At 51.3% G+C, this 15000-nt stretch overlaps 1 protein-coding gene across 5 annotated transcripts in view; it reads right to left on the reverse strand.

Moving 5' to 3' along the window:
* afap1 (actin filament associated protein 1) overlaps nt 1–15000 on the reverse strand; it is a 51965-nt gene that overhangs the window by 8968 nt on the left and 27997 nt on the right. For 4 of the 5 annotated variants that reach the window (XM_068599639.1, XM_068599641.1, XM_068599637.1 and 1 more), the window contains 6 exons: nt 6064–6172; nt 5669–5880; nt 5413–5592; nt 3195–3275; nt 2969–3044; nt 223–375 (listed from right to left, as the gene is read on the reverse strand). In XM_068599639.1, the coding sequence (XP_068455740.1) occupies nt 223–375; nt 2969–3044; nt 3195–3275; nt 5413–5592; nt 5669–5880; nt 6064–6172 (811 nt within the window). Of the gene's footprint in view, nt 1–222; nt 376–2968; nt 3045–3194; nt 3276–5412; nt 5593–5668; nt 5881–6063; nt 6173–11428; nt 11519–15000 lie in introns of those variants that run through there. The other variant, XM_068599640.1, reaches the window with a different exon arrangement.

Below are 15000 nucleotides of genomic sequence, written 5' to 3' on the forward strand. Positions count from 1 at the left end.
ACAGACTGGTGACAGACTGGTGAGCCACTTTAGAAGCAGTGTGTTGTTGTTGGGGAGTCAATGAAGACGACAGCAGCACACACTGCAGCACCCTCAGTCATGAAGAAGTGATGTCACACATCCTTCACTGGTTCAACATGTTGATGGAGAAACACTGTGACCTCCAGACTCGACTGGATGACTCACGTTGACCTCCAGGTGAACCTGAAGGTCGTTCCTCACCGCATGAGGGAACCTCGTCCTCTGCTGACGAGCTCTGCTCCTCTGAGGACGGCTTCTTCTTCCCCAGCCCGATGATCTTGGTGATCTTCTTCCCGGCTCCCTTCCCCACGGTGCCGGTCTTCTGCTCAGACTTTGAGTTCTTCTTTCCTTTTGCTGAGAGAGAAGAGGAAGTGAGTGACACTGTAACGTCCTCTGTGAAGGACCCGCGCTCCCCATCACAGAGTGAGCACGGGAGCTACTGGGAGGCACTTCATGTTGTGAGGCTTTTATAATAAGAAAGAGAAGAGAATGAGCAGCTCCAGCAGTCTGCAGTGGACCACAGGAGGTCAGAATAAGATGCTTTCATCAGACTGGTGAGCGCTCAGCTCCTTCTTGGTGATTTAGGTTCAGTTTGCAGTCCCAGCGGCCTGAGTGGGCGGATTTCATCTGGCCTAGTTTCTACCCAGAGAGAGAGTAATGACACACACATGGAGGAGGGAAGAGGGAGGGAGGGAGGAGAGAAAAAAGGAGGGAGGAAGGGAGGATGGAAGGAGGAAGGGAGGGAGGAAGGGAGGAGGGAAGGAGGAAAGGAGGAGGGCTGAACACACAACGTGTTCCCTCCACTGATGTCATCACACCAACACGATGCTAGACACACATGCACCCACAGAGGGAAACTTTATTTAATGACCAGGGAGGCTTTGCACGCACACACACACACACACACACACACACACACACACACACACACACACACACACACACACACACACACACACACACACACGCACACACACACACACACACACACACACATCTGATTCTACTCATGAGAAGTTAAACTAGTTGTGTTCAAGACAAACATAAACTTCTCTCTTCACTGTTGCCTGGGTGTTTGCTCCCATGGCGACTGCCTCCATCAGCAGGAAGCTGTCACACTCAATTCCTCCCAATAATAAAACACATACAAACACTGGTCACACACGCTGCAGCCCTGAGGTGGAAAGCAGACACACACATGTGAAAGTGATTCAAACCTTTTAAAAGGAGGAATTATTCAGACGTTTCCTTCAGGAGGGAAACTGATCAGGTGACTCTGACCCAGTGAGTCAGCTGCTGGTTACCAGCCATGGAAAGAATGCAGCTGATGAAGAAGAAACGAGGGGTTTCCCTCCATGAGGTGTGCTTCACTTCACTGAGGAGTCAGCTGCGCTTCCTGAAGACAATAACTCCTCCACCCAAAGAGGCTGACATGGAGAAGTTACATGAGGCTGAGCCAAAGGGCCCCAGGTTGCATGTGCATGCTGTCACACAAAAACACCACTTAGAGACGTGAAGCTGCAGCACAAACACACCGACACACACCTCTCTATTGAGAGTGACCTTGTGACAGTCTGGTGACCTTGTGACAGTCTGGTGACCTTGTGATAGTCAACCTGTGCAGACTGCCCCTTGCCTTGACCCCTGCGGGATCCTCTCCTCTGGGTAAAGATAATGAGTGATGGAGGTTTAATTCCTCCTTCACTCACACACAAGTTCCTTTTGTCCGACTGAACAACACACGCTTCAAAAGAACAGCCGGGTCCTTCTGCAGGAGTTCTGTATTTCTACTTAGCATCACTACACACAGGCAGGTGAACCAGCTGCTAGGTGCAGCAGCAGCTAGCGGTAGCTGCAACAGCAGCAGCAGCAGCTAGCGGTAGCTGCAACAGCAGCAGCTAGCGGTAGCTGCAACAGCAGCATCAGCAGCTAGCGGTAGCTGCAACAGCAGCATCAGCTAGCGGTAGCTGAAACAGCAGCAGCAGCTAGCGGTAGCTGAAACAGCAGCAGCAGCTACCGGTAGCTGCAACAGCAGCAGCAGCTACCGGTAGCTGCAACAGCAGCAGCAGCTACCGGTAGCTGCAACAGCAGCAGCAGCTAGCGGTAGCTGCAACAGCAGCAGCAGCTAGCGGTAGCTGCAGTAGCAGCAGCAGCAGCTAGCGGTATCTGCAGTAGCAGCAGCAGCAGCTAGCGGTAGCTGCAGTAGCAGCAGCAGCTAGCGGTAGCTGCAGTAGCAGCAGCAGCTAGCGGTAGCTGCAACAGCAGCAGCAGCTAGCGGTAGCTGCAGCAGCAGCTAGCGGTAGCTGCAACAGCAGCAGCAGCTAGCGGTAGCTGCTGTAGCAGCAGCAGCTAGCGGTAGCTGCCTGCAGCTAGCGGTAGCTGCCTGCAGCTAAAGTCCTGTCCAGACTCTCAGGAGGTCTCTGATTGGACTGCATGAGACAGCTGGAAGCTTTGGAAACATACATGTCACTGTCTCTCTATGCAGAGGTCATTCTGGGTCTTTGAGGTCAAGGTCGTCTTCATTTCGGGCGGGGCCGACGGCCTCTGCTGTGAAACGCTGCAGGAACAATATCCTTCACCTAAGCGTCAGTAAACCAGTGCTGTTTCCTCCACATGGGACCTCATCTGATGCTGTGGAGCTCATTTCACTACCAGTTCCTCCTTTGACCCTGATTACCCAGGAATCATGACTCCTCTGCAGCAGAGGGGCTTTCCCCGACACGCTGTGTTCACCACAAACTGAAGCGCATGAGCTGGATGTAAACGACTCGTCTGTTTTTCCTTCTCTGGAGGGTTTAAGACATGGTGTTGAACAGGTCCTGAAGCTCTCTGAGGAGAGCTTTGGTTTGTGTCATTGGGCTGTACACATGTGTTTCTATTCAATAGAGAACTGAGTGTTTATTCCTCAGAACATGTTGCAGGTTGTGTCGTTGCTGTGGACGCTCACCTTGGTCCCTGCAGTCGCTCTGTCCGTTCTCATGAGTCACTTCACCGTCAGAGCTCGGCCTGTCACACGAGGCCTTCTGGCAGGTGGAGAGACCGTTCACAAGGAAACAACACGGTTATCACGCAGAACACACACTTAATGTGCACAGCTGTCTGGCTGTGTTGTGTCAGTCAACGTGGTGTTACAGCAGTTCTGAGCGACGGTGGAAGACAGGAAGTGCGTTTACCTTTTCCAGTTCTGGTTTGTGAACAGGTGATGCAGCTCTATCCGGGTCCACGCCTCCATTCACACACACCTCTCTCATCACCTGAGGAACACGGGACGACACCAGTTAATGAGGCAACACCATCAGGTCTGAACTGAGATCTCAACAGGCTGGATCTCTGGTTCAATCTAAAACATGTCCTCACAGCTCTGCCACAGAGCAGCCGCTCACTGCCTCATGCCTGCAGTAACGCAGACCACATGGACGGCAGCTCCTCCCTCCATCCGCCATGCTGCTGAGGATCACACGGAGCAGACATGCAGAGAGGCTGCAGGAGGAGGAGAGCATGCATGTGGGGGAGGTGTCTGCTGCACGCGTGAGACGCCACAGAGCTTCATGACGGCCGCGAGGGCCGGCGGGCGCCAGACTGCATCGCTGTGACCTCAGTGGACTTCAGACCTGGCAACCCGAGGGTGTTTGTGGATTTGTGGATGAGCGGCGGGCAGCGGGAAATGAGATTTCAGCTGACTGACACACACACACACACACACATGCACACACACGCACACACGCACACACACGCACACACACGGCCTCATCATTTCCAGCAGAGCCTCTCAGCTCACTGGTTTGGCTGCAGCAGCATCACTGGGTCTGGAGGGAAATGGCCGCCTGGCTGCGGGTTTGGCTATGCGGCTACAGAGCGCCGCCGGGCTGCGTGCTGGGCATGTCTGATGACGTGATCACATCAGACTGGAGGAGGTACTGAGAGCACTGAGCTCCATGAAAACTATAAACACAACAATCACATCAAACGGTGACACAACGATGATCAGAGCTCATCTCTCATGCTGATGTTTAGCACGTAGCGACAGCCCAGCTGACAGGAAGCAAAGCAGACTGAGGTCATGAGTGGGATCCTCTGAAGCTGACATCAGAGATGTATTAATTGATCTGCTGCTGGTCATCGAGCTGTTGGTCAGTTTAAGGCCTCATTGTTTGTGTCAACTGAATGCTCTCAGGTGAGACGCTGTACGTGGAGTCTGGTAATGCTACACACTTGTCCCAATAACAATATTCATCAAATAAATAAACGGCGACATTTAAAAGATGGCCATGCATGCCAGTTTGCAAAGGACAGCAATGATGCATTCTGGGTAGTCGAGGAAGCGTTTGAAAGCACATTGAGAAGCTGTGAAGACAAACTGTGAACTTACTTTCCCCAAACTCAGAGCAGAAAGAGGACGAGAGAAGAGCAGTTAGGAGGACACACAAAGAGAAGCAGGTGAAGCTGCAGCAAAGGCTGCTGGGAGAGGAACACCGGTGATGGAGAGATGTCCCATCAACACCTCAGCAACGTCAGGAGGATCATTACTGAACAGCTTCTCTAAAGCCACGAGGAGAGCAGGCGCCACCACGCCGGCTGCAGAGGAGGCTGCGTTGCTGGTTGCTGTGTTGCTGTGTTGCTGCGTTGCTGCGTTACTGTGTTGCTGTGTTGTTGCGTTGCTGTGTTGTTGCGTTGCTGTGTTGCTGTGTTGCTGTATTCATCTCTGTCCCCGGCTGCCTGCAGGTTGCTGCCTCAGCTCTTCAATAAACAACGTGTTGTGTTGCTGTGTTGTGTTGCTGAGTTGTGTTACTTTGTGGAACAAGTCAATGAAACAGGAAGTAAAACATGTTTTAAATCTTTGTGTCTTGACAGCTGTTAAATATAAATAGTTGAATTTATAAAAAGACAGACAGAAGCAAACAGACTGTTGTTTCCTAAGGTCTGAACACTGTATTCCTTATCAAGGCCAAGACGTCTTAAAATAGTCTTTAAATAGTCTTTAAATAGTCTTTAAATAGTCTTAAAATAGTCTTAAATGCACAATGCACAGACACTAAGCTCAGGAGAGCGAAGACGAGCAGCGGTGAGGAGGAAGAGGGGCTGGAGGGTTTCTGTTAAATCCAGAGAGGAGCTCTCTCCTCTGAGGATGAACGAGCCCAGAGGAGCAGAACCAGCAACTCCTGGACGCTGCAGGGTGAAGAGCGAGAAGCTCCAGACTTGTTTCAGTGGTTGTCTGACTCCATGCAGCCGTGCAGCCAGAGAGGCGCTCACTGTTATACATCAGGAGCAGCACGCTGCAGCAGGAGAGATCTCTGGTCAGGTCCTTCTGGACTACATTCACCATCAGACATGAGGATGTCCTGCTAGCAGCAGTGTGTGCGCTGAACAGCGGTTGCGGGTCTGTTGCGTTACCTTCAGCCACTCCTCCGCCTGCTCCTTGCTCTGCACGGCCAGCACCAGGGCGTCCGCCCCCTGGTGGACGATCCTCAGCTCGTGCTTCTTCTTCTTGCCGTCTTTGGGGACGTGATTGATGCTGCAGCCGGTCAGCGTCAGCTCCATCTGGGGGGCGTGGTCTTTGGAGGACTTGTAGCACTGCAGGAGAACAGAGGGATGTGAGCCTGTGACCTCATGGGATCCTGTGCAGCGTGGTCCTGCAGCCGCTCCTCACCAGCAGCTTGTTATCCTTGATGACACAGAGCAGTTTGGTCCACTGGCCGAAGCGCTTCTTGCGCAGCAGGAAGGCACAGATGCGAGCGTCCTTCACCAGGTCCATGGAGGCTTCTGCAGACGGCCACTGGTGACGCATCTTCTGGCCCTTCCCGTCCTCCTCTTCCTCGTCGTACGACTCGTAGGAGCTGCTCATGGCGTCCGAGTCATAGTCTGACAGAGAGGTGCAGAAGGACATGCAGCCTTTTATTTCAGATCATCATCATATCATGAAAGCAAGTAAACATAAATATAAATCCACGGTTCCTTTATATATATATATATATATATATATATATATATATATATATATATATATATATATATATATATATATATAGTAAAGCCTCCACTCACTGGCAGTGATGTATTCAGGAGCTTTTCCAGGACTCAGAGGAACCGCCTCCTCATAGTAACCTTCAGGCAGAGAGGAGCTGGGCAGAGGAGGAGGACCACTGGTGGGAGGCTGAGAAGAAGAAGAAGAAGAAGAGATTTCATCTCTGAAGACATTCAACTGTTACGTCCTCACATTTCACAGCACAGAATGCACGTGTTCACATATTTCAGTCATTTCACAGTGTTGTCGAGTCACTGATGCTAAATGTACATTAAATATATTTGAATATGTGAAGTTCTGGTCACAAACAGACCACAGTAAACCAGAAGACATGTGTCTCTTCTGCTTCATCTCTCAGCACTTTAGTTGTGTTGTGTTGTTATTGTGTTGTGTTGTTATTGTGTTGTGTTGTTATTGTGTTGTGTTGTTATTGTGTTGCTTCAGCATTATATTAATAATAACACATTGGGTCATGGAAGTGTCTGAGTCAGAAGACAGAACACCAGGACCCTGAAACTGAAGCACAGCCATCATCTTTGTGTTATTCACACCTGCATGAACCTCGTGTGAGAAAAGCACCACAGGAAGTGTTTGTCACTGACTGTGTGGTCGGGTTTGACACGAGGACCTTCTGGTGTCCAGTGGACATGAAGCGTCTTCTGGACGAGCAGCAGGACTCTGACAGCATGAGGCTGAAAGGAACAAGTCTCCCTGAAGGGGCCGCGACATGGTTTGTTTTTTAATTACTGGCATCACTTATGTTCCATCTGAAGGAGAGAAAGTCCACCAGTGAAGCTCCTGGTCACAGCTGACCCAGTGAGCATCCATGAAGCTCACAGCGTGGAACATTCAGGAAAGACTTTGGCAGCTTCAATGCTCACCTCCAAGAGCAGAAAGTGTGTGTCACTGAGGAAAAAGTGGACTGAGGAGGACGTCACTGAACACAACTCTCACGAGACTAGATCCAAGATGGCCGCCTCCAGCTGCTGGACGACTGATCCCAACAAAGAGCTGGAGCCTCTTTCCTTTCAGAACCAGACTGCAGGTCAAGAGACCGACAGCAAGAAGAAGACAACGAGGGAATGTGCATCATGAAGCAGGACCAACACAACACAACACAACACACATCTGTACTCAGTCACAGAGACTCAGGAGCAACACAACGTCTCCAAGACATCAACAGAACACACACTTCCTAAAACTCTTGTGTGGTATAAAAGCTGCAGAACAGAGTCAGACTAAACAGCAGCAGCTCCTGAGCAGCAACCAGCCTGAAGCTTCATCTGCACACACTTCAACACAACAGAGACACGGACCATTACCACCAAATATGAAACCCCACGAACATAAAGTCATGAATCAATGACCAGCATGCAACGATCTGCTCCTCAGGAGAGGAACACGCATTTACAATATTTAAATATAGAAAGAAGCAGAGCAACAGAAACAGGAGGAGCACCACAGGAGGTCAGAAGTGTTCAGCAGCTCAGGGTGTGGGGAGAGTTTTACCCAGCATGCACTGCAGCAGAATACGTACACGTCAGAGAATGTGATCACATTGCTCTGCTATGCAGTGACTCACAGCTGAGAGCACACACACACACACACACACACACACACACACACACACACACACACACTTCCCTCTGCTTTCATTCCCTGAATCGGTGACCTCACTGAGGAGAAGCGACCAGAAGAAGTGAACGTGTCTGTGAACGATTCCTCTGAACGAGCAGAAGAAGAAGGGATGAGGTGCTCCAGCAGAAGAAGGGATGAGGTGCTCCAGCAGAAGAAGAAGGGATGAGGTGCTCCAGCAGAAGAAGAAGGGATGAGGTGCTCCATCAGAAGAAGAAGGGATGAGGTGCTCCAGCAGAAGAAGAAGGGATGAGGTGCTCCATCAGAAGAAGAAGGGATGAGGATGCTCCATCAGAAGAAGAAGGGATGAGGTGCTCCAGCAGAAGAAGAAGGGATGAGGTGCTCCAGCAGAAGAAGAAGGGATGAGGTGCTCCATCAGAAGAAGAAGGGATGAGGATGCTCCATCAGAAGAAGAAGGGATGAGGTGCTCCAGCAGAAGAAGAAGGGATGAGGTGCTCCAGCAGAAGAAGAAGGGATGAGGTGCTCCAGCAGAAAAAGAAGGGATGAGGTGCTCCAGCAGAAGAAGGGATGAGGTGCTCCAGCAGAAGAAGGGATGAGGTGCTCCATCAGAAGAAGAAGGGATGAGGTGCTCCATCAGAAGAAGAAGGGATGAGGTGCTCCAGCAGAAGAAGAAGGGATGAGGTGCTCCAGCAGAAGAAGAAGGGATGAGGTGCTCCATCAGAAGAAGAAGGGATGAGGTGCTCCAGCAGAAGAAGAAGGGATGAGGTGCTCCATCAGAAGAAGAAGGGATGAGGATGCTCCATCAGAAGAAGAAGGGATGAGGTGCTCCAGCAGAAGAAGAAGGGATGAGGTGCTCCAGCAGAAGAAGAAGGGATGAGGTGCTCCAGCAGAAAAAGAAGGGATGAGGTGCTCCAGCAGAAGAAGGGATGAGGTGCTCCAGCAGAAGAAGGGATGAGGTGCTCCATCAGAAGAAGAAGGGATGAGGTGCTCCATCAGAAGAAGAAGGGATGAGGTGCTCCAGCAGAAGAAGAAGGGATGAGGTGCTCCAGCAGAAGAAGAAGGGATGAGGTGCTCCAGCAGAAAAAGAAGGGATGAGGTGCTCCAGCAGAAGAAGGGATGAGGTGCTCCAGCAGAAGAAGGGATGAGGTGCTCCATCAGAAGAAGAAGGGATGAGGTGCTCCATCAGAAGAAGAAGGGATGAGGTGCTCCATCAGAAGAAGAAGGGATGAGGTGCTCCAGCAGAAGAAGAAGGGATGAGGTGCTCCATCAGAAGAAGAAGGGATGAGGTGCTCCAGCAGAAGAAGAAGGGATGAGGTGCTCCAGCAGAAGAAGAAGGGATGAGGTGCTCCAGCAGAAGAAGAAGGGATGAGGTGCTCCAGCAGAAGAAGAAGGGATGAGGTGCTCCAGCAGAAGAAGAATGGATGAGGTGCTCCAGCAGAAGAGAGATGGAGTGGCTCTTCCTCGTGGGCTCAGCATCCTGCAGGCGCTGCAGCTTCATGTGGTGAAACCCACTGAGAGGAAGTCACTTCAGATGGAATGAGAACCTTCAGGATGTGAACAGTAACAGATCATGACTGTCTCAGGATGCTGGAGGGTCATCAGGTCACGAGGTCATCAGGTTATGAGGTCATCAGGTCACGAGGTCATCAGGTCACGAGGTCATCAGGTGATTTGGTCATCAGGTATCTGGTCATCAGGTATCAGGTCATCAGGTATCAGGTATCAGGTCATCAGGTATCAGGTCATCAGGTATCAGGTATCAGGTCATCTGGTCATCAGGTATCAGGTCATCAGGTATCAGGTCATCAGGTATCAGGTATCAGGTCATCAGGTATCAGGTCATCTGGTCATCAGGTATCAGGTATCTGGTCATCAGGTATCAGGTATCAGGTATCTGGTCATCAGGTATCAGGTATCAGGTCATCTGGTCATCAGGTATCAGGTCATCAGGTATCTGGTCATCAGGTATCTGGTCATCAGGTATCAGGTATCAGGTATCTGGTCATCAGGTATCTGGTCATCAGGTCATCAGGTATCTGGTCATCAGGTATCAGGTATCAGGTCATCTGGTCATCAGGTCATCTGGTCATCAGGTATCAGGTCATCAGGTATCAGGTATCAGGTCATCTGGTCATCAGGTCATCTGGTCATCAGGTATCAGGTCATCAGGTATCAGGTATCTGGTCATCAGGTATCTGGTCATCAGGTGATCTGTTATCTAACAGCATGCAGGTCACTCAGACCGATGGACGTCCACAGCCACCACGTAGCCGCTCGTGTCAGAGCCAGACAAAGTGCAGCAGATGCACGTTGACATTATCGTACCATTCCTGTATTTAAAGCCTGAGGCTCCTCCTGACCAGAGAACATTTCCACAGGAAGCTGCTACCAGCAGGTCATGTGCACGGATGCACATCAGAAATGTCAGAGCTCCAGTCACGACGTGTAATTATGTCGCGGTGAAGAAGTCCTGACCTCGGTCTGGACTCTTGGAGTGGGAGGATGTCTGCTGCCCTGCAGCTCACGTCCACACAGTTACAGAGTATCATGCTGCCCTGCGGAGGAGGACCGGACCTGCATCCTGCAGCCAGAGCGACTGGAACAGACCCACAGAGCCCACGCAGGAACGCCTGAGGAACGCCTGAGGAACGCCTGAGGAACGCCGCTCCCTGAGGAACACCTGAGGAACGCTGCTCCCTGAGGAACGCCGGAGAGGGAAAACTGCATTGACCAGGAATCCTGGCAGATGAGCCCATGTGGACGAGGTTTACTGAGTGTATGAGAAGATGCTGAACCCGTGAGCGTTGCACTGGGGACACCAGGAGACTCCATGAGAAATGATGTAATGTTTTATAAATGTTGGTAAAAACATGTTGAAAGGTCACGAGACGGTTGGAGCGCCTCCATGAACTAAAAGCTTCTGCAACGTCCTGCTTCACTCATCAGGACTAAAGATGAATGTCTTTGTGAGATGATATCTGCTTCTGTGAGTAAACAACAACAACAACAAAGGACAGAAGTCAACCGGCGTCAAACACGAGCATTAGCATCGTTAGCATCTTATTCAGTGCAGATCGATGGGTTTCTACACAAACATGCACGTTCAGCGCTGTGGGACACAACTGGACCTGCAGGCCCCTGAAGGCACCACGGAGCTGCTGTCTGGAGGACGCGAGGAGCCGCAGAGTGCTGCATGTTGGGTAATGACCTGTAACAGCAGGTTAATGGTTCTATAGACACCAAAACTCCTCCATTTGAAGGACGCCTTGGACTCCAGACTGTTGACCAACCCAAGCTGTGTTCATCCAGAGGAGGCTGCCGTGAGGCCTGTGCAGCGCCGCTCTGCTGCACAGAGCGACAGACTGCCCCTCTGCTGCACAGAGCGACAGGCTTCCGCTCTGCTGCATAGAGCAGCAGTGCAGGTCAAGGGCTGAAGGTCGGCTGCTGTGTGAGCTGCTGCCACGCAGCAGCACAGCATGAGCCCGTCACAATGCATGAGCCTGTGAGAGCGTCCCCTCTGGCAGCATGAAGTAACCGCATGAGAGGACTCTGTGTGTGTGAACGAGGTTATCAGTTCTAACGTTGAGATAACAAACCAGCTCACAGGGTTACAACACGGCGTCTGTCCAGCAGCACTGAGAGCGCTTTGTGTGTGAGGAACACACTCTGTATGGACGACTGACAAGCTAGCACGAAGGCACACACACTGCACACACACACACACACACACACACACACACTAAATAGATTTAAATAGATTTAGGCCCTTCCAGCCTCTGTGATACAAACCTGTTCATACATGAGCACGCTCGTTAGCTCTGACAGAAACCCTCATGTTAAACTCTTCCCTCTCTTCCTGCCTGCAGCGTCTCGTTGAGGGTGTTTCAGTGTGCTGCAGCAGGACGAGGCGTCGCCAGAGAGCGTCTCGTTGAGGGTGTTTCAGTGTGCTGCAGCAGGACGAGGCGTCGCCAGAGAGCGTCTCGTTGAGGGTGTTTCAGTGTGCTGCAGCAGGACGAGGCGTCGCCAGAGAGCGTCTCGTTGAGGGTGTTTCAGTGTGCTGCAGCAGGACGAGGCGTCGCCAGAGAGCGTCTCGTTGAGGGTGTTTCAGTGTGCTGCAGCAGGACGAGGCGTCGCCAGAGAGCGTCTCGTTGAGCGTGTTTCAGTGTGCTGCAGCAGGACGAGGCGTCGCCAGAGAGCGTCTCGTTGAGCGTGTTTCAGTGTGCTGCAGCAGGATGAGGCGTCGCCAGACAGCGTCTCGTTGAGCGTGAGCTGCGATGAAGAAACGGCGTCTCGTGGGCCGGCGGCTTCCTGCGTTTCTCTCAGCTCACAATGAGGTGTAAACAGGAGGCAGCAGGACCTGGAGGCCACCGCTCCGGACGCTCGGGAGGGAAGCACATCCATCTCTGGAACGCAGCCGTCCATTGTGCTGGAAACAAGGAGAGGTCACGTCTCCAAAGGTAAACAACACGCCTGAAGCTCAGACGAGGTCTTTGTTCAACTCCTAGTCCAGATCCGTGAGAGGGAACCTGCTCTGGGCCCAGAATGAAGCCAGTAGGGCTCATCTTCCTCTGGAGACGGCTCACTGCTCTCAAGGGCAACGGTTGCATTTTCTTCAGGTTTAGTTGCATTGCTGTCTTATCTGTGCTTGTTTATACATCAGCACCTTTGCATACCGGATTCATCAAAACGACATGGAGGGAACTGACGTGTCCATTTGAAGTCAGTGCTAATGAGCTACAAGGTCACCAGAGCCGTCCGTTCACCTTCCAACCAGGTTGGATCTGGCTCCACAGTGAACTCCATTAGTTCTCTCAGACTGCAGAAACAGCTCCAGTTTCCCCTCAGAGCTTCATTAAGTCATTGGGATCACATCATGTCAGGGGAAAGAAGTCTTGGCATTGTAAAAAGTCTTCAAAAGCACTTGAGTGGGGGAAAAGTTGTGAAATAGGTTTTCCATTTGTGGCCCAGTTTCTCAGCGGGGACTTTTTCCAGCGAGTGTTTCTGTGAGTATGAAACGCTCTGGACCTCAGGGTCACTGAGGAAAAGCCACCAGCACCAGAGTCTGACACCTTCTGCTTTCTGCAGCGACAAACACGTGACAACAGGATCTGCCGGTCAACCCGATGCCCCTCACGTCCATGACAGCGTATGACAGTGATGATGTCGCTGGATGGCTGGCTGTGGGGGAGACAGGGGAACCCCGCTGAGACATGAAGCCCAGAAACAGACTCATCAGCAGCGACTGGAGCCCAGAACATACCGTGCAACAAACTCCCAGAGGAACATCATGACTGAAGATGTCCAGCTGAAGGAGTGATGTGGAGCCAGCTGTCGCTGCAGCGCGGCACGCTGACACGTCTCCTCACGGCGACGCCGGTCTCTTTCAGGCTCCAGGACATTCGGTTTGGCAAAACGCAGCCGGCCTTCTTTTGTTCCCAACACGAAGCTGCTGTGAGACGATGACGTGACTCTGTGTGCACAGTGTTGTCTGCGCTTGAGCCGAGACGCATATTTATCTTTAAAGGCTGTCTGATCCACGATGAGGAGGAAATGAAGTCCAAATGGGACCCAGACTGCAGGATAACACAACCTGGTGTGTACACAGCAGATCCATCATCCCAACACACTCCGGTAGGCTCGCGTCAGGAGGGAGGGGCCGTTTGGGGGAAGGGGAGGGAGGGAAGAAGGGAGGGGAGGGAAGGAAGGAGGGAGGGGAGGAGGGAGGGTGGAGGGAGGGGTCAGGGGGGCGGCGCCGCTCTCCAACATCAACACAGATGGAAATCATTTGTGTCTCAACAAAGGAACCGGTCCACATTCTGCTGAGTGGAGCCGCTCACAGTCAGTGCTGCAGGACTCAGTGCTGCAGGACTCAGTGCTGCAGGACTCAGTGCTGCTGAAGCATTACAGAGATGCAGCCTCCTCTCACGGAGGAGCAGCTATTCTCTGCTGGGATTCAGAGAGCGTTTCAGGGGATTTGGCTGTTGGTGGGACAAAGCAAAGTGTTTTCTTTGGCCAGTTGTCACAGTGGAAGTCCACCATGCATCTATCTGTTGCAGTGCGTCACACGAGCAGAACCTGCTGCTCCCTCATGGAGACACCGAGCAGACAGCATGTGAAGCAGGAGGAGACAGAAAACACTCAACATTTAGCTCAGAGCTACTCCTTCCTTGGTGGACGCCTGCTGTCGTCCTGGAGGAAGCAGCGAGGCGTTCTGCAGCTGGAGGTGGATTTGCTGCTTGAATGCAGCTTAATGGAAACACACGTCCTTTACAGTTCATGTTGCAGGGCCTTCATTCAGACTCCTTGACAGCTGGAGGAGCGCGTTCATGAGGCAGCGAGCTCCTTGATGACAGGAATGCATCTCGTGCAGGAGATGAAAGAGCAGCGATAATGTGGTGTAACTCCTGACAGAGGGAGAAAGAGAGAGGTCCTTGTAGTCCTACAAGACTTCAGTTAGTGGTCATCATGATGTAATTAGAGACGGAGCTTGTTTTGTGGGCTGGAATACATGTTTGTATGTGTTCTAGCGTGGCTCCTTGTAGCATGGAGCACAGATCCCTCACTGATTTATGAGCTGAGGGCTGAGGAGACTCACACCGACTGACAAAGATCGAGTCTACACTGTGTGTGTGAGCAAAGCCACTGCTAGAGTCACACACACACACACACACACACACACACACACACACACACACACACACACACACACACACACACACTTTCCTGAGCTGAAGATCAGCTGACTCCATCGCGCTGAGGGATCAATAAGATGTAGTGTTACAGCGTCACTGCAGCTCAGCCTGCTGTTCAAAGCTTAGCTCTGTTAGCTTAACCATGCTAACACACACAGGCTAAAGTGGTTCATCATGCACTGGATGCTAACATTTATTTACTACACTGTAAACACAAACGTCCAAAGTAATTCAATAGATCAAGTAGTGTAGACTCAAAGTTATAGAAAAGGTCTACTAACTCCACCATGAAGCCTCTATGATGTCATGAACATGGAGTAACTCCACCATGAAGCCTCTATGATGTCATGAACATGGAGTAACTCCACCATGAAGCCTCTATGATGTCATGAACATGGAGTAACTCCACCATGAAGCCTCTATGATGTCATGAACATGGAGTAACTCCACCATGAAGCCTCTATGATGTCATGAACATGGAGTAACTCCACCATGAAGCCTCTATGATGTCATGAACATGGAGTAACTCCACCATGAAGGTCTTATGATGTCATGAACATGGAGTAACTCCACCATGAAGCCTCTATGACGTCATGAACATGGAGTAACTCCACCATGAAGGTGCTATGATGTCATGAACATGGAGTAACTCCACCATGAAGGTGCTAT

The sequence above is a fragment of the Clinocottus analis genome, unplaced genomic scaffold, assembly GCF_023055335.1.
Source record: "Clinocottus analis isolate CAN_PGR_092001 unplaced genomic scaffold, fCliAna1.0.p SCAF_49, whole genome shotgun sequence".
Taxonomy (NCBI): domain Eukaryota; kingdom Metazoa; phylum Chordata; class Actinopteri; order Perciformes; family Cottidae; genus Clinocottus; species Clinocottus analis.